Source organism: Vicia villosa, linkage group LG2, assembly GCF_029867415.1.
Source record: "Vicia villosa cultivar HV-30 ecotype Madison, WI linkage group LG2, Vvil1.0, whole genome shotgun sequence".
In the NCBI taxonomy this organism is placed as follows: domain Eukaryota; kingdom Viridiplantae; phylum Streptophyta; class Magnoliopsida; order Fabales; family Fabaceae; genus Vicia; species Vicia villosa.
This window is the reverse complement of record NC_081181.1, coordinates 197,157,820-197,182,806: the sequence shown is the minus strand read 5'-3', so window position 1 is coordinate 197,182,806 and position 24,987 is coordinate 197,157,820. Positions and strand designations below refer to the sequence as shown.

The 24,987-nt window shown below is 35.0% G+C and overlaps 2 protein-coding genes across 5 annotated transcripts; both read left to right on the top strand.

Moving 5' to 3' along the window:
- The first annotated feature begins 221 nt into the window (after nucleotides 1-221).
- LOC131651031 (ATP-dependent helicase rhp16-like) lies at nucleotides 222-6,056 on the top strand. Its single transcript, XM_058920714.1, has 14 exons — nucleotides 222-387; nucleotides 1,951-2,810; nucleotides 2,915-3,037; nucleotides 3,130-3,203; nucleotides 3,380-3,440; nucleotides 3,573-3,722; nucleotides 3,805-3,890; nucleotides 4,055-4,124; nucleotides 4,578-4,832; nucleotides 4,946-5,050; nucleotides 5,127-5,279; nucleotides 5,367-5,455; nucleotides 5,620-5,700; nucleotides 5,789-6,056. Exons 1-14 carry the CDS (start codon nucleotides 222-224, stop codon nucleotides 5,883-5,885), a joined length of 2,370 nt encoding a protein of 789 aa, XP_058776697.1. The 3' UTR covers nucleotides 5,886-6,056.
- Nucleotides 6,057-18,032: 11,976 nt separating this feature from the next.
- LOC131653502 (ATP-dependent helicase rhp16-like) lies at nucleotides 18,033-22,850 on the top strand. 4 transcript variants are annotated; one of them, XM_058923662.1, is made up of 14 exons: nucleotides 18,034-18,581; nucleotides 18,790-19,661; nucleotides 19,766-19,888; nucleotides 19,977-20,131; nucleotides 20,228-20,288; nucleotides 20,417-20,566; nucleotides 20,648-20,733; nucleotides 20,898-20,967; nucleotides 21,426-21,668; nucleotides 21,782-21,886; nucleotides 21,963-22,115; nucleotides 22,216-22,304; nucleotides 22,471-22,551; nucleotides 22,640-22,850. In XM_058923662.1, exons 1-14 carry the CDS (start codon nucleotides 18,536-18,538, stop codon nucleotides 22,710-22,712), a joined length of 2,307 nt encoding a protein of 768 aa, XP_058779645.1. In that variant the 5' UTR covers nucleotides 18,034-18,535; the 3' UTR covers nucleotides 22,713-22,850. The 4 variants fall into 4 exon arrangements, with proteins under 4 accessions (XP_058779646.1, XP_058779645.1, XP_058779647.1 ...); XM_058923665.1 differs by having other exon boundaries at nucleotides 18,035-18,581; nucleotides 19,977-20,050; XM_058923663.1 differs by lacking the exon at nucleotides 20,417-20,566 and having other exon boundaries at nucleotides 18,033-18,581.
- The last annotated feature ends 2,137 nt before the right edge of the window (nucleotides 22,851-24,987 follow it).

Genomic DNA, 24,987 nt, shown 5'->3' with positions numbered 1-24,987 from the left:
AAAAAATTGGTTATTTTGGAGATGCATCTCCGAAATCAGTAAAAATGTGAAAAAGGTAAATTCGGAGATGCACTTCCGAAATAAAAAGATATTTTGAAGTTTTCAGCGTGGGTGACCACCCTATAGAGGTCTATAAAAAAATTGTCTTTTTCAACAAAAGAAACAAAGGAGCAAGTCTAATTGCTCAAAGTATATCTGAGTTAGGAAAGAATGTCGGGTCAATGATTGAAAAAACCTCGGAAAGATTGGTCGAAGCTGCAAATCATCTAGGAGTTGGTAAAGATGTGTTTGATGATTCAAGAAACATCATGAATGAGTTGAAGAAAATGGAGCTAACAGAACAAGAGCGTTTTGTTGCCGCTGACAAAATATTATCTGTGCCACATCGTTTACACATATTTTTGGATTGTGTTGATGTTGATGACTGTCTCGCATTTGTTAAGTCATTGATGTAGTGATTTCAATACTTTATAATGGTCTTGTTTGACTTTATCTTGTTGCTTTCTCATTGTTTTGTTGCTACTTTTGCATATGACAATTTAAATTTGATACAATTTTAATTTTGATGATGTTTTTATTTATAATTATATACTTATTTTAGTGCTAAGAAAATTTTAATTGAATTTTAATTTTAGCATTGTTTTTTTAATGTTTTTTATATAATTATATGAAGATAGATATTATCCTGGCGTCCAAACACATGACAGGATAAATGTATATCCCGTCACTATCTTATCTTGTCTCTATGCATCTCTCTATCCTATCATATCCCTATTCTATCTTGCGCATCAAACAGGTCATGAATGTATCGTAACCATTTAAATATATTTATTTTAAAATAAATTAAAACAAAATTCAAATATTCAAACTAATCAATAATTTTAATTGACAGTGTAAAATTTGTTTACATCATTAATGTATTTCAATTAAATTTTTAAAATAAAATGATATATAATCAAAATAAATTATTTAGATAAGAGATGCTATTTAATTTAAAAAAAAAATAATAGAAACAAAGTCAATGAAATTACCGAATACTAAGGAAGAGTTTGATTTAAGAATTCAAAAGTGACTCTTAAGAATAAAGATAAAAATGTTTAACCAAGTACTTAGCCAGTGAATGCAGCAACTGTGCATAAACCTATTGTTTGTCTTAGTTTGTTTGAGCCATGCTTACAATTTCGAGAATGCAACTTGTATTGTGCAGCGTCTTCTGCACGAACCTATTGTTTCTTCATCCCCAAACGCCGCTGCTAACAATGGCTTCCGATCACTTTTCGGCGCTCCTCCGATCAATGTGTGCTCACCGTGTAACTGTAAGTTGCTTCTACCTTCCCTTTTCTATTTCAATTTTCTGTTACTCTTTCCATAATGTGCTTTACTTTTAATTACCTCATTAATTACTCATTTCGTTCATTTTAATTACCTCATTAATTACGCATTTCGTTAATAAAAATTACCTGATTAGTTGAATTTCACAATGTGAGTAAAAGAGTGAGTCACATTGTAAGCTATAATACTCTATACCACACTGGATTATACCTCTATTTCAATTTTTCTGTTAAATACCAACAACATAACCGAATTGTTGAACTTAGAAACAGAGTGAGCGAGTCCACTGTTTTCTGTTTATTCGTTCCAATTCCAATGGAGCTTCGTCGTAGCCAACGCATTTCCAACGCAAGAGCTTCTGGTATTCTTCTTCATCTTCCAATTCCCTCTTCTTTCAATTGTTTCTGCTTAATCAATGGGAAGTGCATGTTTTTATCATACCCTCTTCTTGTTCGTTTCTTGAATCTTTTCAACCTTCTACACTTTTCTTTCCATCTTAAGCAACTGTGTTTCTAATTTAGATGGAAAAAGAATGTTACAGTAGTAGCTAGTATAGTGGTTTCTGCTGTTGTTCTTGATTTCTTGAATCGAACCATATTCTATCTGGTTTTGATGTAGGACTAATTGTGAGTAGTTATGCGGAAGAAAGTGATTTCGAGGAAGAAGAAAGTGATTTTGAACAAGAAAATGCTGGAGATGGAGAATCAAGTGGTATTGTTGTTGATGAAGTAATAGAGAACAAAGATAACAATGAACCACCAATGGTTCAGGTTCTGCATCAGCCACTTCCCATTGATTTAATAGGAAATACAATGAAGGTAGATGGAAGGAAGTCAAGGAAAAAGAAAAACGTAGCGTTAACATGGCAAGTGATGGAACACGAGCTACAGTTATTTGTTAATTGGGTGTTTCCAACAGATAGGGAAAGACGTGAGATTGAAATGTTGAATAAAACTGCAGAGGCGTCCTCTGATTTCATTATACCTTTGTTTAAATTCCAAAAGGAATGGTTAGCATGGGCTTTGGATCAGGAAAACAATTTCAGAGGCGGAGTGCTTGCAGACGAAACGGGAATGGGAAAGACCATTCAAGCAATTGCCCTTGTCCTTGCCAAACGCGAACCCCAATGTTTACCATCTTCTTCTGTAGTGTTGCCTTTGGTCAGAGGAACTCTTGTCATTTGTCCTGTGGTTGCCGTCACTCAGTGGGCCGATGAGATTGAGTGGTGTACTTTGAAAGAAAGCACCAATGTTCTAGTTTATCACGGGGCTGACAAAACTAAGAACTGGAAACCATTTTCCGAGTATGATTTTGTGATAACTTCATACTCTATAGTTGAATCTAATTGGCATGAGAGAAATTGTGAAGGACCTAGTGTTGTTAGACAAGAAAAACCATCCAAGCAAGTTAAGGAAAATAAAACAAATGCTATGCCATCCCTTTATGCTGTAAAGTGGCAGCGGATCATACTGGATGAGGTCAATTTTGATTTAGTGCCAGTTTAGTTTCTGTCTTTTGAAAATGATAAGTTTTCTTTCTTCCATTTTACTGACCATTTTATCTTATATTTATTAAACATCAGGCCCACTATATGAAAGATAAACGTTCTAATACCACTCAAGCAGTTTTTGCTTTAGAATCTACCTACAAATGGGCATTAAGTGGCACTCTATTTCCGAGCCGTCAGGGAGAGTTGTATCATGTGGTAATTTTGCAAAGCTTTTTAGGCCGTAGTTCTGTAATGTACCAGACTTATGTTACCAAGAAATTTTATTGAAATTACATACATACGTGCAGATAAGGTTCCTACAGATAGATCCTTATTCCTATTACTTTTGCGAACACTGTAATTGTAAAGTTCTTCATCACAGGTATGGTGATTCATTTAATGCAATGAGTTGTGTGCATTATCAAGCATTAGTCATACATGAAGCATATATGGAAAGATAGGGTCTAGTAGCATTCATCGTCGTTCTACAATTTGAAAATGTTTGTTTCTTTTTAATTGTTAATTTTGAGTCTGTTTTCTTGGTGTCTTTGTTTACAGGTCTGGATTATGTTCAGACTGCTCCCATAGCTCTGGGGATCATTTCAATTGGTGGAACAAAGTAAGTTCTGCAGCTTCTTCGCCTTTATTTATAAGGAGAGAGAACTCATATTTGCAATTTTCAGTTACAAAAATAGACCGGAGGAATAGTTTCAGCTGACATAGTCTTTATTCTTTTTTTAATCTTGCTTAGTACATTGCTAAACCAATTGAATCTTCTCCGTCCAATGATGTTTGTGCAAAAAACGCTATGATATTGCTCAAACACAAAATTTTGAAAGACTTGGTACTTAGACGCACAAAAATAGGCAGGGCTGCTGATCTTGAACTTCCACCTACAACTGTAAGTTGTTTCCCATGTAGATAATTGTTCAATTTTTAATACTGAAAGACTAGATGTAAATCTCTTCCATGTTTTTCTACAGGTTTCAGTGAGAAGGGATTTCCTGGATAGAGAAGAGTTGAACTATTATGAAACATTTTACAAGGAAGTCGAAGCAAAACTTAATAGGCATGTCATTCTTCTTCATATAAAGTTCCTATTGAGTTGGGTTGCATTTTAAGATGTAATTGCTATAGGTTTAACTAATCCTCATAGGGGGTATCCATCCTTTAAAAAGAAATATGGATACACAAATCCTGGATTTGTTTATTGATATGCTATCTCTTTTACAGATATGTTGGAGAAAATGCTATAAGGCTTCGCCGTAGGGAAATCCTTGCCCTCATCGTACAGCTGTATAAGGTGGATAATTGTTCTGCTACAACAAAACCAGTTTATGTTTTTTTTCCACCTACAATTTACTTTTTGGGCGCTTCATAGTGATAAATTAACGACTATGCAATATTGTTGTGCAATAATTTTGTTTTAAACTGAATGACTTGTTGGATTATCATATACATTTCAGTTCATTCTAGTATAGTATAATTCTTTATTTAAGATGGTACTCTTTATGGGAAAATATGATTGTATATTTTTTCAACGAAAAATGTTGGTATTTGTCAGTATTATATTGGGATGGACATCAAACTCTCAACCTCTTGTCAGTTACCACTGCACTTCTGAACAAATATTCCCAAAAAATATGATTATCTGCTTTTGTCTGTTTCATTCAATCTCTTCTAAGTCAGTCTCAGAGGATTAACTTATTTGTTGATAACAAATTAGATGCATTTTTACATTTCCTTAAATGTACAGGTGACAGATCATCGATACCTTGTGGATTTTTCTCAAAGTGAGGAGTTAAGTGCTGAAAATCTAGCATGTAATGCCGCTGACAAACAAGAAAGTAGCATTTGTCATGAGCCACAAGAAGATCCTGTTGATTTAACTTCCAACGAGGATATTAGGGGTCAGGATGATAAAACCATGATTAAATATTTCAGATCCTTGAGAATTTTAAGAAAAATTGGCCTCGAGAATTTTCAGACAAGCACTAAAATAGAGGCTTTGGTATGTAGCGCCTAATGATTAGTCACGTTGTAATTTGATCTCTTTTCTGGTTTCCTGTTGCATTTTAGTGTTTCGGATATTCCCTTATGCCTTTATGAATTTAATGATTGTAGAGAGAAGAAATAAGATTCATGATTGAAAGAGATGGCTCTGCAAAAGGGATTGTTTTTGGCAAATTCTCACCATTCTTAGATCTTATATACTATTCTTTGTACAAGGTAAATTAACTTTGAACTTCTATTCTATTGATATATGTAAAATGCATCAGTATGATGGCAAATGCATTAACTGCAGTCTGGAGTATCTTGCGTTATGTTGAATGGAAGCATGTCACAGGCCGCACAGGATGATGTTGTTAAAAGATTTAATGTTGAACCAGACTGCAGAATTTTGCTCATGACCTTTATGGCTAGTGGTATTCCACTCAGTTTGACAGTAGCGTCACATGTGAGCATTTTTATTAAAATAAAATAGGGCAGTAAAGTTTCCTTGGAAGTAAACTAAAATTTGTGTTGGTTTGTTGGATGTGGACAGGTTTTCATTATGAACTCTTGTTGTAGTCCAGCTTTTGAGCTTCAGGCTCTAGGCAGAATTCAACGAATTGGGCAATATAAACCTACAAGGTTTTAGTTCTTGCTCTTTAGCATTCTCAAGTTAAACAAATGAAAGTAACAACCTATGTAGCACCGATGCTTTAGAACAATGGCGTGTCCCGTGTCCATCTGTGTCTTTGCTTCATAGGTAAAAACTATGTCTTTCTTGATGAACCGACACTTTTTTTTTACAGAGTTGTGAAGTTTGTCATTGCAAACACAGTTGAGGAGGAGATTTTGAACATATTGGAGAGGAGGAAATTAATTGCTCAAGGGTAAGTGTGATGTGTGAAGTATAGAGTTGAAAGTTGATCAAGTTTCTACTTGTTGACTTGGGTGTTTTCTGTCTCATTTCATTATTAGGATTTTAAACGGTTCTTCTGAAGCTATGGAGGAGCAATTGTCAATTGGGAAGTTGAACATCAAATGGATTGCGGATTACATAATCCAGGTTGAATAAAGTATGAACATCAAGAGTTTTAAACTCTCCATCTTCTTATCATTGTTCTTTTCACAGAACATTAATATGTAATGGTATTGTCCGAATTGACAAACTTATGCATGACACAGTCCTATTCATTTTCTTTTCATTCCAATAATATTTTTTTGGCTTAATTAGTGTCTAAGTCCTTTAACTTAATTTGAAGGTTCACTTTAGTCCCTTATTTAATAAACGTTACAGATTAGTCCTTTACAAACAATTCCGTTAACCAACTTAATCATTGTCGTTAAATCTTGAAAAAACACATTATCTTCTAGTGATGTGGCATGACAGCAAAGCAATGCTTAAAATAGTGACTCAGCAATAAAAAGAATAATATATATATATATATATATATATATATATATATATATATATATATATATATATATATATATATATATATATATATATATGTTGTGAAAAACGATACCAATAACAAAGTATAATAGGGAATTATGAGAGATAAGAAGAACACAAGAATTGGTTATAACTGCTATTCTTTCACTTTCTCTTAAAACAAGATTACAAGTTTATAAGAATAACAAATAACCTCTCTTACCCTAAATTAGGATTTGCAGCTTAGCAATGATGAGAGACTAGTATGCTATTTATAATAAAACCTAACATACTAACTAATGGGCTTTTTCAGCAAGGCCCATTACACAAGCTAACTTAATAAATTAGGGTTTAAACACTAAAGCCTAATTTAACATGCTAACATTCCTAGCATCTTCGACATCTGCATGTTCGACCCATCTTCGACTACAACATGCACTCTTCGACACCAACATGCGAGCAACCTTCGACTTCATGCTTAACCCTGTCGAACCAAGAAGCTACCCTTCGACCATACTAGAGTTCGATCCAATATCTCACAAATCTCCACCTTGGACCTAACTCTACAACGTCAAGAAACAAACTAGCTTACTTCATGCAGCTTTATCAACTGCATACAGTGAAAAAACTTGCAACTCGGCAATGTCTTGGTGATCATATCAGCAGCATTATCCTCAGTCGAAACCGTCAGCACTTGGACTTCTTCACGCTCGATTACTCCTCTGACGAAATGCAGCCTCACATCAATGTGCTTAGTTCGCTCATGATAGGCTGAATTCTTCGACAGGTGTATTGCACTTTGACTATCACATTTAACAGTGATACCTCGACCTTGAAGTTTCAGCTCCTTCGCAAAACCTTCAAGCCACAATGCTTCTTTCACAGCTCCAGTTAAGGCAATATACTCCGCTTCGGTGGTTGATAGAGCAACAACCTTCTGAAGTGTTGCTTTCCAACTAATTGTTGTGCCAAACATAGTGAAAACATATCCAGAAATAGATTTTCTGGAATCCATACAACCTGCATACTCAGAGTCGACATATCCTTCGATTACTGCTTTACTATCTTCACCTAAGGCTCCACCATAAATTAGGACTCTGTTTAGAGACCCATTTATGTACCTTAAAATCCACTTCAATGCTTGCCAGTGAGCCTTTCCAGGATTCACCATGTACCTGCTTACAAGACTTACTGCATATGCTATGTCGGGTCTAGTATAGACCATAGCATACATCATAGAACCAACTATATTAGCATATGGGATGTTATTCATATAGGCTCTTTCGAAATCAATACTGGGACACTGATCAATACTTAGCTTGAATTGAGAGTTTGTTGGAGTCACAACTGGCTTCGAATTCGACATACCAAACTTTTTGAGAATCTTCCGTAGATATGCCTCTTGAGATAAGCATAACTTCGACTTCTTTCTATCTCTTCGAATGTCAATTCCAAGAATCCTGGAAGCAGCTCCCAGATCCTTCATATCGAACTCCTTATTGAGTTCAGCCTTCACCCTCGTCACATCTTCAACATTGTTGCTTGCTATGAGAATATCATCCACATAAAGCAACAAAATAACAAATGAATTACCAGGTCGAAATCTGAAGTAAACGCAGTGGTCGAACTGACTTCTAATGAAACTTATGCGTGCCATGAACTTGTCGAATCTCCTATTCCACTGTCGAGGAGATTGTTTCAGCCCATACAAAGATCTCTTTAACTTGCACACATAATCTTCCTTTCCTTTTTCGACATACCCTTTAGGTTGCCTCATCGGGATCGTTTCATCTAGATCACCATACAAGAACGCAGTCTTCACATCCATCTGTTCCAGTTCAAGATCGAACTGTGCCACCATGGCAAGCAACATTCGAATGGACCTATGCTTCACAACAGGAGAAAACACATCATTGAAGTCGACACCTTCTTTTTGAGTGAAACCCCTTGCAACTAACCTTGCCTTGTATCTTTTCGACGTCACTCCTTCAATTCCTTCCTTAACTTTGAAAATCCATTTATAGCTGACTAACCTTGCCCCAGCAGGTTTCTTGATCAGTTCTCAAGTATGATTATCATGAAGAGATTTCATCTCATCATCCATGGCCTTCAGCCATTCAGTCTTATTTCGACTCCTCATAACTTCCTTATAGTCTCTAGGTTCTTCGTCTAGAACCTCACTTGCAGAGATTAAGGTATAAGCTATAAGATCTGCATACCCAAGTCTCTGAGGTGCCTTGATGACTCTTCTCGACCTATCTCTCGACAATAGGTAGTCATCGATAGTTTCCTCATCCTTAGCATCTTCTGCTTCTTCTTCGACTTCATCAGGGATATGCAATTCAGCATCAACATGCTCCACCTCAACAGGAATCTCTACCTGTTCCAGCTCTTCGTCAGATGTTTCTGTACTTCGACCAACATCATCAATTTTCTTAAATGCCATTTCAGCTTCATTGAAAACTACATCTCGACTGGTGATACACCTCCTGTGACCTGGCTCTAGGCACCATAGCCTATAAGCTTTGACTCCTTCAGGGTATCCCATGAACATGCATTTCAGAGCTCTAGGTTCGACCTTGTCTTGCCTAATGTGAGCATAGGCTGCGCAGTCAAATACTCTCAGTTTGTCGAGATCTGGTGGATGTCCCGACCAAACTTCTTCAGGTGTCTTCATATCTAACGCTGTCGAAGGACATCTGTTTATCAGATATGTTGCTGTCGAAACAGCCTCAGCCCAGAACACCTTCTTTAACCCCACACTAGTCAACATGCATCTGACTCTCTCCAAAATAGTTCGATTAAACCTTTCAGCCAAACCATTTTGTTGTGGAGTACCTGCAGTAGTTCTGTGCCTTGCAATACCAGAGGCAGCACAAAAACTGTCGAATGCCTCATTGCAAAATTCAAGGCCATTGTCGGTTCACAACTGCTTGACCTTCCTGCCAGTCTGATTTTCAACCAGAGTCTTCCAACTTTTGAAATTCTCAAAAATTTCATCCTTAGTCTTCTGGATGAATACCCATAATTTTCTGGAATAATCATCTACTATGGATAGAAAATACCTGGCTCCTGAATGTGATGGACACCTTGCAGGCCCCCAAAGATCAGCATGGATGTAATCAAGGGATCCATGTGTTCTTTGTTTGCCTTTGTTGAACTTCACTCTGCAAGATTTTCCAAGTACACAGGGTTCACAAAACTTCAGCTTTTCGACTTTGTCTCCACCAAGCAGATTTTGTTTCCCTAATTCGACCAGACCCCTTTCACTGACATGGCCCAATCTCATGTGCCATATTTCTGTCTTCGACAAAGGTTTCGTGGATGCAACGTTTGTCGAACCACTTACAGCTTCAGCCTCAAGGGTATACAAGCCTTGTTTCTTCACGCCTCTCAAGACTTCCTTCGAACCCTTCATGACTCTTAGGATACTTTTCTCTCCTTAGAAAACATATCCTTTCTTCTCGAATTCACCAAGAGAAAGCAGATTTCTCTTCAAGTCAGGAACATACTTGACTTCAGTCAACAACCTTATTGACTCATCATGGAGCTTGAATCTAACAGATCCAATACCTGCAATCTTGCAAGCCTCGTTGTTTCCCAGCAATACTGATTCACCATGTTGATCACATAATTCCTCGAACAAGTCTTTGTTTGGAGTCATGTGCCAAGTGCAACCTGAGTCCATAATCCACTCTCTTCTCGAGTCACTGCTTGAAACCACAAGAACATCAGATGATTCAAAATCATCTTGAACAATGGATGCATTGCCATTATCCTTATCTCCATGATCTTTCAGACGTTCAGGGCACACCTTTCTTGTGTGACCCTCCTTCTTACAATGATAGCATCGAATGCCAGATGCTTCGCCACTGTAAGACTTCGAATGGCTTTTGCCCTTCTTGTCGAACTTACTATTCTTTCGCAAGAATTTTCCTTTAACGGCCAAACCTTCACCAACAGTCGAAGGTTTATGCTCATTTCGTTCATTCAAGTCTTTAGAATACAAGGCTGATTGAACTTCTTCAAACGTCAGGGACTCCCTTCCATACAAGAGAGTTTCTTTGAAGTGAGCATGTGCTCGAGGCAAAGCGCACAATAGTAACAGCGCTTGATCTTCATCATCAATCTTTACATCGATATTTTCAAGATCAAGAATCAACTTGTTAAACATATCCAACTGCTCAGCCAACACTTTGTCTTCAACCATCTTGAATGAATACTAAGCTTGCTTCAGGTAGAGTCGATTTACCAGCGATTTGGTCATATACAAATTTTCAAGTTTCACCCATAACCCTGATGACTTCGTCTCCTTTGATACCTGCCGAAGAACCTTATCACCAAGGCTCAACAAAATTGCGCTGTGTGCTTTCTCGATCATATTCGTCTTCTCCGCCGCCGTCAATTCTGCATTCATGGCTGCCTCTCCCTTCAACACTTCCAAACAACCCTGCTGACCTAGTAGGGCTTTCATCTTCAAGCGCCACAGACCGGAATCATTCACTCCGGTGAACTTTTCGATCTCATACTTTGTTGAAGGCATCTTCTCCACGTTCACCGCACCAATTTGTTGTGAAAAACGATACCAATAACAAAGTATAATAGGGAATTATGAGAGATAAGAAGAACACAAGAATTGGTTATAACTGCTATTCTTTCACTTTCTCTTAAAACAAGATTACAAGTTTACAAGAATAACAAATAACATCTCTCACCCTAAATTAGGATTTGCAGCTTAGCAATGATGAGAGACTAGTATGCTATTTATAATAAAACCTAACATACTAACTAATGGGCTTTTTCAACAAGGCCCATTACACAAGCCAACTTAATAAACAAGCTAACTTAACAAATTAGGGTTTAAACACTAAAGCCTAATTTAACATGCTAACAGTCCTAGCATCTTCGACATCTGCATGTTCGACCCATCTTCGACTACAACATGCACTCTTCGACACCAACATGTGAGCAACCTTCGACTTCATGCTTAACCCTGTCGAACCAAGAAGCTACCCTTCGACCATACTAGAGTTCGATCCAATATCTCACAATATATATATATATATATATATATATATATATATATTGGTGTCATTTGATCATATCTCATATATATTGGTGCTACATAGATTTGAACACAAAATTGTTGAACCAATCGGTGAGCCTCAGTTCTACATAAATTTGAATTCTAATATGAGTTCCAATATTGTTGAACCAATCGTTGAGTATATTATTACCGTGGAATTTAGGTAAGTTCAAATATAAGAAAACAATTGTTGTCTATTAGAATTCAAAATGAGCTTTGTACAAAAAGAATACAGGAATCAAATGAAAACAACACGACAAGTGATCCAAAAAAAATAGTATCCATTCAAACTTCTTTTTTATAGAAAACAAAAACAATCTCATTAATTAGATAAAAAAGAGAAGTACAAATATAAAGAAAAAAAAGTGTTAGGGCATTTCCCATCCACACATTAACAACAACACTAATAATTAAGACTAATAAATTATGAACATCAAAAGACTTTGTTGAGAGGTTAGAAACCAAATGGAAGGTACCAATCCAAAACTTTAATCCACTCAACCAAACAAAGTTCTTCGGCAAAAGACAAGTGGGTTTTGGAACCCCGATCTTTAAATCTATCCCGTTACGGATCATATATTTAGCTTTGACACTAACTTTATCACGCTCACAATATTGATTAATCTTACAACTTGTGGATGAAATAATTGTTGACTGAAAAAGAGGAGTTTGATATGCCACATCCGTAGTAAGATTCTTACTCAAAAACAAATTTCCTTCATCCAAACTTCTTTGAAACATTTCATCAAATACCTTGAGCACAAACTTAAAACAACCTAAGCCTAATAACAACACACCCAACAAAACAAACCAAACAAGAAAAAATAGAACCCACAACAAAATAAGCAATTACATGAACACACACACTGATAGATTAATGTTAGGAAACCCTAGATCTAAGAGTACATAAAAAAGACAATAAAATAAAACAACTTTTCTTCTTGTTTCATAATGGAGGCTCCATACAATTATATAGTAGGGTTTTCTAGTTCTAAAGGGCCATGGGCCATAAAAGTGCAATAACTAAAATAACAATGAAATAAAATACTACTGGTTGCACCTCCTTAATTTAATATAAAGTCTTTTAGTAAAACTGATTGCTTCTTAATTCTGTTGGGCCTAGCTGTCTTCATAACACACACATAAACTTTGGGTTTCCTTATCTTTTGGTGGTGGCGGCTCCGGTGGGGGTCGTTTTCCATGTCGATACCACTCTAGGCTGTCGGTTGGTGGAGGTGATTTTTGGGGTGCAAGCGATTGATGATTGACAGCAGAGAGGAGTAAGAGCTTGATGGAGGTTGGAGGAAGAAACATGTATGGATCTAACATGGATGAGAATTTTAAAAAAATGAAAAGAGATGAGGGGAAACTTACAGTGTGGGAGGAATCTTCATTGAAGAGGAGATGATTACCATAATTAATGGTGGTGAGTAGCTCCGACGAGGGAGGAGAACCCCAACAAAAGGGGAGGTACCACTCATCAAAAGAGAGAAACCCTAAGTTTAGAGAGAGGGAAGAGCTTCTCTCTCTAAACGAATCAATTCAAACTCTTCATTGCACCCTTAGGGCCCGTTTGATGCACATGATATGATAGAGACATGATAGGATATCAAGCAAGATAAGGATATGGTATGATACAGACATGATAAAACTTATCATATCATGTGTTTGGTTGACACAGGATTTATATATATATATATATATATATATATATATATATATATATATATATATATATATATATATATATATATATATATATATATATATATATATATATACACACACACACACACACACATACACACACATACTTGTAAAATAACTATATTTTTTCTAAATTATTTTGTAAAATATTTTAAAATTAAGAAATTGATAAAAAAGTAATATTTTTCAATAATAAAAAAAATTCATTGATACTATTAAGTAAATAATTTTAAATTATATATATATATATATATATATATATATATATATATGACAAAATTACCCTTCCAAGAATATATATTTAATTTGATAAAAAAATATTTTTAAAATTTTAATAATTATTTTATTTTAAAATAATCTATTTTTTTATTTTATTAAATTAATTTTTAATATTTGTAATTTAATATCAAATGAATTTTTATTTATATTTTATCATATTTAATTTTTTATTTTAAATTATATTTTATAGGAGTAAATTAGTAAATCATTTTCTTATTCTATCCTGCCAGATTTTAACCCAGCTCATATTCAGGTAACAATTTGAACTAGTGAGGCGGGATATGATAAGTTTCAGGATTAACGTATCCTATCGTGTTGTGTCAGCAAACACTGAATTGAGATATGATATATGAATATGATACAGATATTCTATCATGTCTTTTATCTTGTGCACCAAACGAGCTCTTAGACTTTAAAGTTAAAGATCTGTTTAAAGAAATGAATCTAGAAGAAGGTGACAAACCTATACCATCTTACCTAAGTTCCATACTCAATTCAGATTTGAGCAAGAAATAAAAAAAAAATCTTTCAATATAAATATTGATTTGCATGAGACTAAAAAAAATGTCAGATCTAAAATAAATTTTGGAAGAATACCTTTCAAGTCGGGAAGAAAGCAATCATTTGAAATGTTTTATAAGATGATGTGGTCCATAATTTTTTGGAAAGATTCAGAACTATGTGATGTCTAACTATGTGATGTCTCTGTATAGGCATAATTCATCTCTATGTATAGATACACTTTCTCGAGTAGTCGTTAAGAAAGAAGAATATTTTGATATGTTTGGTATATCTTGTAGTTTGATTAGTCTTGCGCCGATGTTATTAAATTTTTTTGTCGTTTTTAAAGATGTCATGGTTGATGAGAACTTAATGAGAAATATTTAGGATGGAAAAGTTAGGCCATCCCATACTCGTCCTTCTATTGTTGGTCTTTTAATCCCATCATTGTTGTATACATAAGAGATGGGGATGAAGTGATGGACCACCGTAGCTTACCATCTCCTAAGAGGCGGAAGAAAGATGTGTGTGTCTCAGCATGGGAGAAACTTGTGATACAAATTATAGAATATATGTCAATAATGCTTCTATCAATTGCACCCTTTTCCCTCAAGTCCTTAAGAACTTTGTTCTTTGGGCTTCAAGAAAATGCCAATATTACGACCAACTTGGTGCCTCTGAGGTGATAAGCAGCCCTTGCATAATGAATTGCTAACGTGGCCTGCCTGGTGGCTTAACCCACAATTTTCTGGATTCAGATGGGGCACTATCAGCATGAGATGAGCAATTGTCTTATGGTTTTGACTAGTCCTAGAAATAAGTTCGTGAGGCTTTGGCTAGAGAATACAATTTGCGGGCTAAGTTGGATTTTATCATAATAATCCTTTAACTTTGAATTTTTTGTGACGAAGGGAACATGATGTCCCTTACCACAATTAATTTTGAACTCAAGAGAATTTATGATGACGTACAACTTCAGGAAATTGAGAACATTGAGACTCTGATCACTTTGAACATCGACATTACTAAGAGTTGAATGTGAGGCTGAAATTGTTGTTGTTAGTTCTCAAAGTTTTGAAAATATTATTATGCACAATCACATTTTAAATCATGCTTGCGTTTATAGATGGGGCATAAATATTTGCAAATATATAATAGATGGTGGGAATGTCATTGTTCAATTATAGTATAATTTTGTGCCAACACATATCACACGGTGCCAATAGATTTATATCATATCAACAGGGATTGTTATTAATATGAAGGAAAATATACTTATTATTAGAGATGTGAAAAACATTAATATAATTAGGGAGTAAATAGAGGACGATTGATATGGTTGTCATATTGATTATAAACTAGATAGATAAACTAGTGTTAAAAAATGTTATAATAAAAGTTATTAAGTCCCACCTTCAAATCATTTGCTCTTTACTTGGAGTTAATCCCGACTTAAACCTATAATAAGTGTTATTATATTATGACTATTTTAAAATATGTCGTACTCAACTAATCCATCGACAAGTAACTCACTTTGTTGCACCACTTGACTTCTAGAGCTCATTTATGCTTGTTTGTTATTAAAAAACGCCACTCCTCTTTTTCATTTATTTCTCGTGTGCTAGTGCTCTCATTGTTTTGTCATTGTAACTTCTATAATAAAATATCATGAAATTTGTCTAGTTAGGATGATTTTGACTTGAATTGATATAATATCTCTCTCACCTTAGGCCTAGTTTCCACCTTATTAATGTTAAGCTCATTTACCTAGCCCAACTTTATTTTATTATTATTAAGCCCATTTACTCTGCGGTTTTACCTATATAATGTCATCCTGTACCTTTTGATAATTAATGGAAAATATTATTTCAAAATTTCTCATTCATATTTTCTGAGCTTCTTTGTAATATTTATTAAAACCTATTAAACATTAATGAATTAAAATAAAAAATATGTAAAAATGAAGGAAAATACTACCAAAAAATGATATGACATATTGTCGTCACAACCCCAAACTTAAACATTTCCATGTCCTCAAGGAAAAACCTTGAAAATTGAGATTTGAAAAAAATGAGAGAATTTTACATGCTTTGATGATAATGTCTAAGTTTGACGCTACTTACAAAAGTACTTCCATGTTCCTTCACAAGTTCTACTTCCATTTTAGAACCTTGGGATGAATAAATAAGCATACTTAAATCTTGCTTAGATCTATTCTACCCTCTCTCTTTTCTCATCAACTTACTCAAATGAATAAATATTCACTCAATCAACGTGTAAAAATCATATTTTTCTAAGCTTTCAAAATTTATAAACAATCTATCAAATAAATAAATGTTATTATACACACTTTTGAAGTCTTAAAGGTTGTATCGTTTCTTGAGTTAAGATAGTTTAAATTTGGAAAAATTGGGCTAATTCTTGGAATTAGGCATTAATTGATTCATTCATCCATTCTTTAAAATTTTCATTTCCTTTTTCATAGTCAACACTATAAGGGATTGTTCCAAACTATTTGAGACTCTTTTTCATATTTGTTGTGCTCATTTATTTTTAAATTCTTTTTTATTTATTTTTCTTCTTCTGATGGGCACTATTCCGTCCGGGAACCAAAAATGGATACAATTGAATAATTGATGATCTTGAACGGTTACTCTGATCTCCTTCCCGGTGGCACGGGATGGACCTGCTTGGTTAGCACTCCAATTTTCAACTTGGATCATGATTCAAGATGAGTATAATGAAATTGATGATCATAGATTGTACCTTTCCTCATATCGTATGAACTGATTTTATACTTTGGTTCAAGTAGAGTTGATCAGGCCTAAACATTTGGGCAGTCTAAAACAGTTTCCCCCAATACTTTTTTGGTATCTAAAGGAGTCGGAGGAAGCCTTAAGTAATGTTGGTCGGCCTCTATAAAGGTTAAATAATGAATACCTGACCCTATCGTGTGAGAGGGTATTTATAGCCCCCAGCGCTGGGTCAAGATTTCCCAATTGGGTCGGATCCATAGGATGCCTACGTGCTAGGGAACTGTCGGATTCCTAGGAGCTAGGGCTGATTCAGCAAGTGACCCGCGATCCGAAGGAACATGATGCAAGGTCAGGACCACGTGTCCGCATAACCCGGGTTGACTTTTGACCACGTAACGTACGTGGGTGTGACTTTGGTAACGGTACAGAGATGCTAGTGGGCCTGGGAAGCTGTTGGGCCTGCTAGGATCTCCTTATAGGAAGTGGGCCTGCTCGGCCAATATCAGAGGACTGGGCCTGCTCGGCCCAGACCTGAACACCATCTTTTCTACTCCAGGTTATGTAGTTAAAAGTGACACTGATAATTAATAAATAAGCTCGATGAGACCCTCATTGTCGTCAATTCGTCATCGGCCAATGTTGTGATAGTGAAGTTCATATCTACTTCCATCTTCAATTTCTCACGACAACCATCGATGTGGCCATACCCTGGATTTCATCACCACATAAAATAACAGACAAAACATCAATATGAAAGAATATTTTCCACTATAGAAATCAATATATAAACATAAAACAAAATTCAGAATTGAGAACCATCTCCATAGCAAAAAACTTATTTTTCACATTTAAATCGGAAAAAAAAACGTATAAGAGAAAGCAGCAATGCAGAGGAATGCAAATGCCAAAACATAAACAAATATGTGACAAATCCATATCAATGGTTACATATTTATACACCGAATTAGGTTGAAATTCGAAAAAAAATCAAAAACACCAACTCAAATGTTTGTTTACCTGGGAAGAAGAACCAAATCATGAGAACCATTTGAATTTGAAGCAAAATCGATGGAAAATACGGCTGAGCTTGAATGTTGCATTGGAACTCAGGAAATATTAATTGAAACGCTTGATATTGTTGATTAGAAGAATGAGAATAGATTTGGATAGATTTATGAGATAGGGTGTTTTGCGTGTGAACCATAGAAAAAAAAGTTAGATGTTTTCGCTTCCAATAATACAGATGGTAATGAGAAAATAAAATAATATAAAATAATAATTAAATCTATCTATTTAATAAAATAATAAATTGAACAAATAATAACTTTCCATAAATAGCATGGGTAGAGACTGAGAAATTATAAGAAAACATATGGGAATGACAAGTGGCACCCAAATACTCATTTAACTTTTTTTATTATGAATGATTTTGGTTAGACAATAGTCTTTTTTGTTTTTTTCTTCATTTTAATTATATCTTTTAAAATTATCAAATACCAAAGTCATTCGATCTTTTCCCATTCCCCTTACTACGTGTTGCGGCAAAATCATTAGAGCGCAGAAGGTTACAGGCAGAAGACGGTTGAACGGCGAGAATGCAGCACTGTGGAACCATGCTTACCATTTCGAGAATGCAACTTGTATTGTGCAGTGTCTTCATCCCCAAACGCCGCCGCTAACTCTGCCTTCCGATCACTTTTCGCCGCTCCTCCGATCACATTTTAATTACCTGATTAGTTACGCATTTCGTTCATTTTAATTACCTGATTACTTGTAGTTCACTATGTGAGTAAAGTAACAACACTAAAAGGAGTCACATTCTAAGCTACAATACTCTATACCACACAGGATTATACCTCTATTTCAATTTTTTTGTTAAATACCAACAACGTAACCGAATCGTTGAACTTAGAAACAGAGTGAGCGAGTCCATTGTTTTCTGTTTATTCGTTCCAATTCCAATGGAGCTTCGTCGTAGCCAACGCATTTCCAACGCAAGATCTTCTGGTATTCTTCATCTTCCAATGGAGCTTCGTCCATGTTTTGATCATACCCTTTTCCTGTTCCTTTCTTGAATCTTTTCAACCTTCTACACTTTTTCTTTTCCATTTTACTCAACTGTGTTTCTAATTTAGATGGAAAAAGAATGTTACAGGTTTCTGCTGTTGTTCTTGATTTCTTGAATTGAACCATATTCTGTCTGGTTTTGATGTAGGACTAATTGTGAGTAGTTATGCGGAAGAAAGTGATTTCGAGGAAGAAGAAAGTGATTTTGAACAAGAAAATGCTGGAGATGGAGAATCAAGTGGTATTGTTGTTGATCAAGTAATAGAGAACAAAGATAACAATGAACCACCAATGGTTCAGGTTCTGCATCAGCCACTTCCCATTGAAGATGGAAGGAAGTCAAGGAAAAAGGAAAAACTAGCGTTAACATGGCAAGTGATGGAACACGACCTACAGTTATTGGTTAATATGGCAATGTTTCCAACAGATAGGGAAAGATACCGTGAGATTGAAATGATGAATAAAACTGCTGAGGCATCCTCTGATTTCATTATACCTTTGTTTAAATTCCAAAAGCAATGGTTGGCTTGGGCTTTGGATCGGGAACGGATTTTCAGAGGTGGAGTGCTTGCAGATGAAATGGGAATGGGAAAGACCATTCAAGCAATTGCCCTTGTCCTTGCCAAACGCGAACTCCAACCAAATGGATTTGCATCTTCTTCTGTAGTGTTGCCTTTGGTCAAAGGAACTCTTGTCATTTGTCCTGTGGTTGCCATCACTCAGTGGGCCGATGAGATTGACCGATGTACTTTGAAAGGAAGCACCAATGTTCTACTTTATCACGGAGCCGTGCAAACTAAGAACTGGAAACAATTTTCCGAGTATGATTTTGTGATAACTTCATACTCTATAGTTGAATCTGACTACAGGAATATGTCAAATTCGAATTGGCATGAGAGAAATTGTGAAGGACCTAGTGTTGTTAGTGAAGAAAAACCATCCAAGCAAGTTAAGGAAAATAAAACAAATGCTATGCCATCCCTATATGCTGTAAACTGGCAGCGGATCATACTGGATGAGGTCAATTTTGATTTAGTGCCAGTTTAGTTTCTGTCTTTTGAAAATCATAAGTTTTCTTTCTTCCATTTTACTGACCATTTTATCTTATATTTATTAAACATCAGGCACACTATATAATGTATAAGCGTTCTAATACCACTCAAGCAGTTTTTTCTTTAGAATCTACCTACAAATGGGCATTAAGTGGCTCTTTATTTCCGAGCCGGCCGAGAGAGTTGTATCCTGTGGTAATTTTGCAAAGCTTTTTAGGCCGTAGTACTGTAATGTACCAAACTTATGTTACCAAGATATTTTATTTAAATTTCATGCGTGCAGATAAGGTTCCTACAGATATATCCTTATTCCTATTACTTTTGCGAACACTGTAATTGTAAAGTTCTTCATCACAGGTTTGGTGATTCGTTTCTTACAATGAGTTGTGTGCATTCATTAGTCATACATGAAGCATATGTGGAAACTGGAAAGATAGGGTCTAGCAGCATTCATTGTCCTTCTACAATTTGAAAATGCTTGTTTCTCTTTAATTGTTAATTTTGAGTCTGTTTTCTTGGTGTCTTTGTTTACAGGTCTGAATTGTGTTCAGACTGCTCCCATAGTTCTGGGGATCATTTCAATTGGTGGAACAAAGTAAGTCATGCAGCTTCTTCGCCTTATAAGGACACAGAACTCATTTCCAATTTTCAGTTACAAAAATAACCTGTAGAAATAGTTTCAGCTGACATATTCTTTGATTTTTTTTTTTTAATCTTGCTTAGTACATTGCTAAACCAATTGAATCTTCTCCATCCAATGATGTTTGTGCAAAAAAAGCTATGATATTGCTCAAACACCAAATTTTGAAAAACTTGGTACTTAGTCGCACAAAAATAGGCATGGCTGCTGATCTTGAACTTCCACCTACAACTGTATGTTGTTTCCCGTGTGAATAGTTGTTAAATTTTTATTACTAAAAGACTAGATGTAAATTTCTTCATGTTTTTCTACAGGTTTCAGTGAGAAGGGATTTCCTGGATAGAGAAGAGTTCGACTATTATGAAACAATATACAAGGAAGTTGAAGCAAAAGTTAATAGGCATGTCATTCTTCTTAATATAAAGTTTCTATTGAGTTGGGTTGCATTTTAAGCCGTAATTGGTATAGGTTTAACTAATCCTCATAAGGGGTATCCATCCTTTTAAAAGAAATATGGATACACAAATCCTGGATTTGTTTATTGATATGCTATCTCTTTTACAGATATGTTGGAGAAAATGCTATAAGGCTTCGCCGTACTGAACTCCTTGTCCTTATCGCACGGCTGTGTAAGGTGGATAATTGTTCTGCTACAACAAAACCAGTTTATGTTTTTTTCCACTTACCATTGACTTTTTGGACGCTTCATAGTGATAAATTAACAACCATGTAAATGCAATATTGTTGTGCAATAATTTTGTTTAAAACTTAGTGACTTGTTGGATTATCATATAAATTTTAGTTTACTCTAGTAAATTATAATTATTTATTTAAGATAGTACTCTTTATGGGAAAGTATGATTGTGTATTTTTTCAACGAAAAATGTTGGTATTGTTAGTATTATATTGGGATGGACATCAAACTCTCAACCTCTTATCAGTTATCACTGCACTTCTGAACAAATATTCCCAGAAAAAAAAGATTATCTGCTCTTGTCTGTTACATTCAATGTCTTCTAAGTGGGTCACAGAGGATTAACTTAGTTGTTGATAATAAATTAGATGCATTTTTACATTTCCTTAAATGTACAGGTGACAGATCATCGATACCTTGTGGATGAGGAGTTAGGTGCTGAAAATCTATCATGTAATGCGGCTGACAAACAAGAAAGTAGCACTTGTCATGAGCCAGAAGAAGATCCTGTTGATTTAACTTCCAACGAGGATGTTAGGGATCAGGATGATAAAACCATGATTAAATATTCCAGATCCTCGAGAATTTTAAGAAAAATTGATCTTGAGAACTTTCAGACAAGCACTAAATTAGAGGCTTTGGTATGTAGCGCTAAATGATTAGTCATGTTGTAATTTGATCTCTTTTCTGGTTTCCTGTTGCATTTTAGTGTCTCTGATATTCCCTTATGCCTTAATGAATTTAATGATTGTAGAGAGAAGAAATAAGATTCATGATTGAAAGAGATGGTTCTGCAAAAGGGATTGTTTTTGGCCGATTCCCACCATTTCTAGATCTTATATACTATTCTTTGTACAAGGTAAAGTAACTTTAAACTTCTATTCTATTGATATATGTAAAATGCATCAGAATGATGGCAAATGCATTAACTGCAGTCTGGAGTATCTTGCGTTATGTTGAAAGAAGGCATGTCACAGGCTGCACAGGATGATGTTGTTAATAGATTTAATGTTGAACCAGACTGCAGAATTTTGCTCATGACCTTTTGGGCTGGTGGTATTCCACTCAACTTGACAGTAGCGTCACATGTGAGCTTATTTATTTTGCTTTTATATTAAAATAAAATAGGGCAGTTAAGTTTCCTTGGAATTAAGCTAAAACTTGTGTTGGTTTGTTGGATGTGGACAGGTTTTCATTATGGACTCTTGTTGGAATCCAGCTTTAGAGCCTCAGGCTCCAGGCAGAATTCACCGAATTGGGCAATATAAACCTACAAGGTTTTAGTTCTTGCTCTTTAGCATTTTTCAAGTTAAAAAAATGAAAGTAACAAAACCTATGTAGCACCGATGCTTCAGAACGAAGGCGTGTCCCTTGTCCGTGTGTGTCTTTGCTTCATAGGTTAAAACTATGTCTTGCTTGATGAACCGACACTTTTTTTTACAGAGTTGTGAAGTTTGTCATTGCAAACACATTTGAGGAGAACATTTTCAACTTGATTGAGAGGAATAAATTAGTTGCTCAAGGGTAAGTGTGATGTGTGAAATATAGAGTTGAAAGTTGACCAAATTTCGTCTTGTTGACTTGGGTGTTTTCTGTCTCATTTCATTATTAGGATTTTAAACAGTTCTTCTGAAGCTATGGAGGCGCAAGTGTCAATTGGGAAGTTAAAACTCTCAATTTCCTAAACGAGTTTAGGACAAAAATGTATTTGTTTAATGTACAATGTATGAACATCAAATCAAATGCATTGCGTCTATTGTTAATGTTTGTCTCTTTCAAAATATTATTTTTGCCATATTTACCCTCTTTAGATTACACATTCCAGATTGAATAATATATGAACATCAAGAGTTTATAACTCACCGTCTTCTTATCACTGTTCTTTTCACACAACACTAATATGTAATAGTATCCATTCAAACCCTAGATTGCATTTTTATGGCACCCCTAGGCTTTAAAAATGGTTGATTTGATTAAATTGATAAATTTAAAGTAAAAGATCTGTTTGAAGAAATAAATAGAAGGTGACAAACTTATACCAACTTACGGAACTTCCGTACTCTATTCAGATTTGAGCAAGAAATAAAAAAAAAACATCCTTCAACAATATGAATATTGATTTGCACGAGACTACAAAAAATGTGTTACATCTAAATTGATTTTTGGAAGAATAGCTTTGAAGTCGGGAAGAAAGCAGTCATACAGAGTTCAAAAAGATTCTCATTTGAAGTGGTTTCTAAGATAAATGTAGATATTGAAAGATTGCTTGAAGTTGAACCTATTTGAATAACTAAATACATCAACAGAGTAAAATAATATAATGGCAAAATACTCTTTTTTTTCCTTAACTTTCACTCGGAGTCCATTTTGGTCCCTCAATTTTTAAAAAGTTCAAATAACTCCTTTATCTTTTAAAATGGTCTCACGTAAGTCCTTTCCGTCTATTTCATTGAAATTAAAAGGTATTTTATAGAATGTAACGTAAACCAAGTTTGAACAAATTGGGGGCTATGGTTTCTAGAGTAACAACCATCGTGAGAAGAAATTAGGGGTTGCTAGGGTTTTCCAGAAATCCAACCACTTCTTCTTCATCTATGTTACAAGGAAGCCATGAAAGATTTAACTCCCAGCTTTGTACGGTGTCGAATCTGCCATGAAAACCAGTTTGCTATTGTGGAGATAAGGCCATTCTACGAAGGGCAGAGATGGCTAAGAGTTTTGAAAGACAATTTTTGGGGTGTCCTCATTTTAAGGTACGTTATTTGTTCAAAGAGTGTTGGTTTTTTAGATTTATGAAATTGAACATGAATGTGTCTGACATGTAGGGACCTGTGCATCCTGGGTGTGGGTTTTTCGAGTGGTTCTTCGAAGAATCTGAAAATAACAATGGGCAAATCATGATGGTTAGGTTGGAAAAGATTGGAAAGAATATTGAACACATACAAGAGGACATTGTCAAAATGAGATTGTCAAGTGAAGAAATAAGGAAAGAGATTGATCAGATACAGAGGCAATTGAACAAGATGATGAATTTTGAAAAATGCTGTAGCTTGATGATTATCATAATTTTGTTTGTTACCTGTTTTTTTAAGGTTTAGGTTATGTGTTAGTGAAGGAGTATCAATTTGGCTGGTTATCTGTACCAGTTCTGTATCAGTTTTATGAACAAATTGAAAGCAATTTATTATGTATAATTATGTAACAATTAAGTCTTGTAATTTTGAACAAATGGAATCAATAGATTTTGTTGGGTTATAATGCATCCAATTTTAAGTTATGTATAACAGTTATTGTTTAGATGTAATACACCAATTTTGTTGGGTTATAATGCAGCCTGTTTTAAGTTATGTATAACAGTTATTGTTTAGATGTAATACACCAATTTGAAGTTATTGTTTAGACATTAAATCAGTTTGGGTTCCAAGATTACTTAAGACTTGAAGATTACATGTTCAAAAGATACATGTTCAAAAAGACATGTTCAAATAGACATGTTCATAAACAACATGTTCAAAGCAGACAAGTTACATAAACCCAAAAGTGGTTCCAAAAGTGCTAAATATCCAAAAAAAAAATCTAAAGTGCTAAATATCCAAAATATAATCTAGACATTCTTATTGGATGTGGTTCTCTTTGTTGGGGTTGTCCTCCTAGTTGTTGGCCCAATTCTTGATGCACCTAATCTTGTGGTTGGTCCTGGTGGTACCCAAGGAGTGGGTGGCCTTCTCACACCCAAATTTTTTTCCTTGCTTGTTGTTGCCTTATTTGTAGGACTTTGTCTTGTTCTGGATGTCTGAGAAGCTGGTTGACTTTGTTGTGCAACATGTGAAGTAGCTTGAGTAGGTTGTTGTGATGTTTGTTGAGTAGCTGGCTGTGAAGTAACTTGAGTAGTCTATTGTGATGTTTGTTGAGTACTTGGTTGTGCAGTAACTTGAGAAGTTTGTTGTGATGTTTGTTGAG

Coding starts and splice junctions, on each gene's coding strand:
- LOC131651031 (XM_058920714.1), top strand. CDS start 222: ATGATTGAAAAAACCTCGGAAAGATTGGTCGAAGCTGCAAATCATCTA. Junction 4,125..4,577: donor TCATCGTACAGCTGTATAAG/GTGGATAATTGT, acceptor TTAAATGTACAG/GTGACAGATCATCGATACCT. Junction 5,701..5,788: donor AGGAAATTAATTGCTCAAGG/GTAAGTGTGATG, acceptor TTTCATTATTAG/GATTTTAAACGGTTCTTCTG.
- LOC131653502 (XM_058923662.1), top strand. CDS start 18,536: ATGGAGCTTCGTCGTAGCCAACGCATTTCCAACGCAAGATCTTCTG. Junction 19,889..19,976: donor CGAGAGAGTTGTATCCTGTG/GTAATTTTGCAA, acceptor TCATGCGTGCAG/ATAAGGTTCCTACAGATATA. Junction 20,567..20,647: donor TTGAACTTCCACCTACAACT/GTATGTTGTTTC, acceptor GTTTTTCTACAG/GTTTCAGTGAGAAGGGATTT.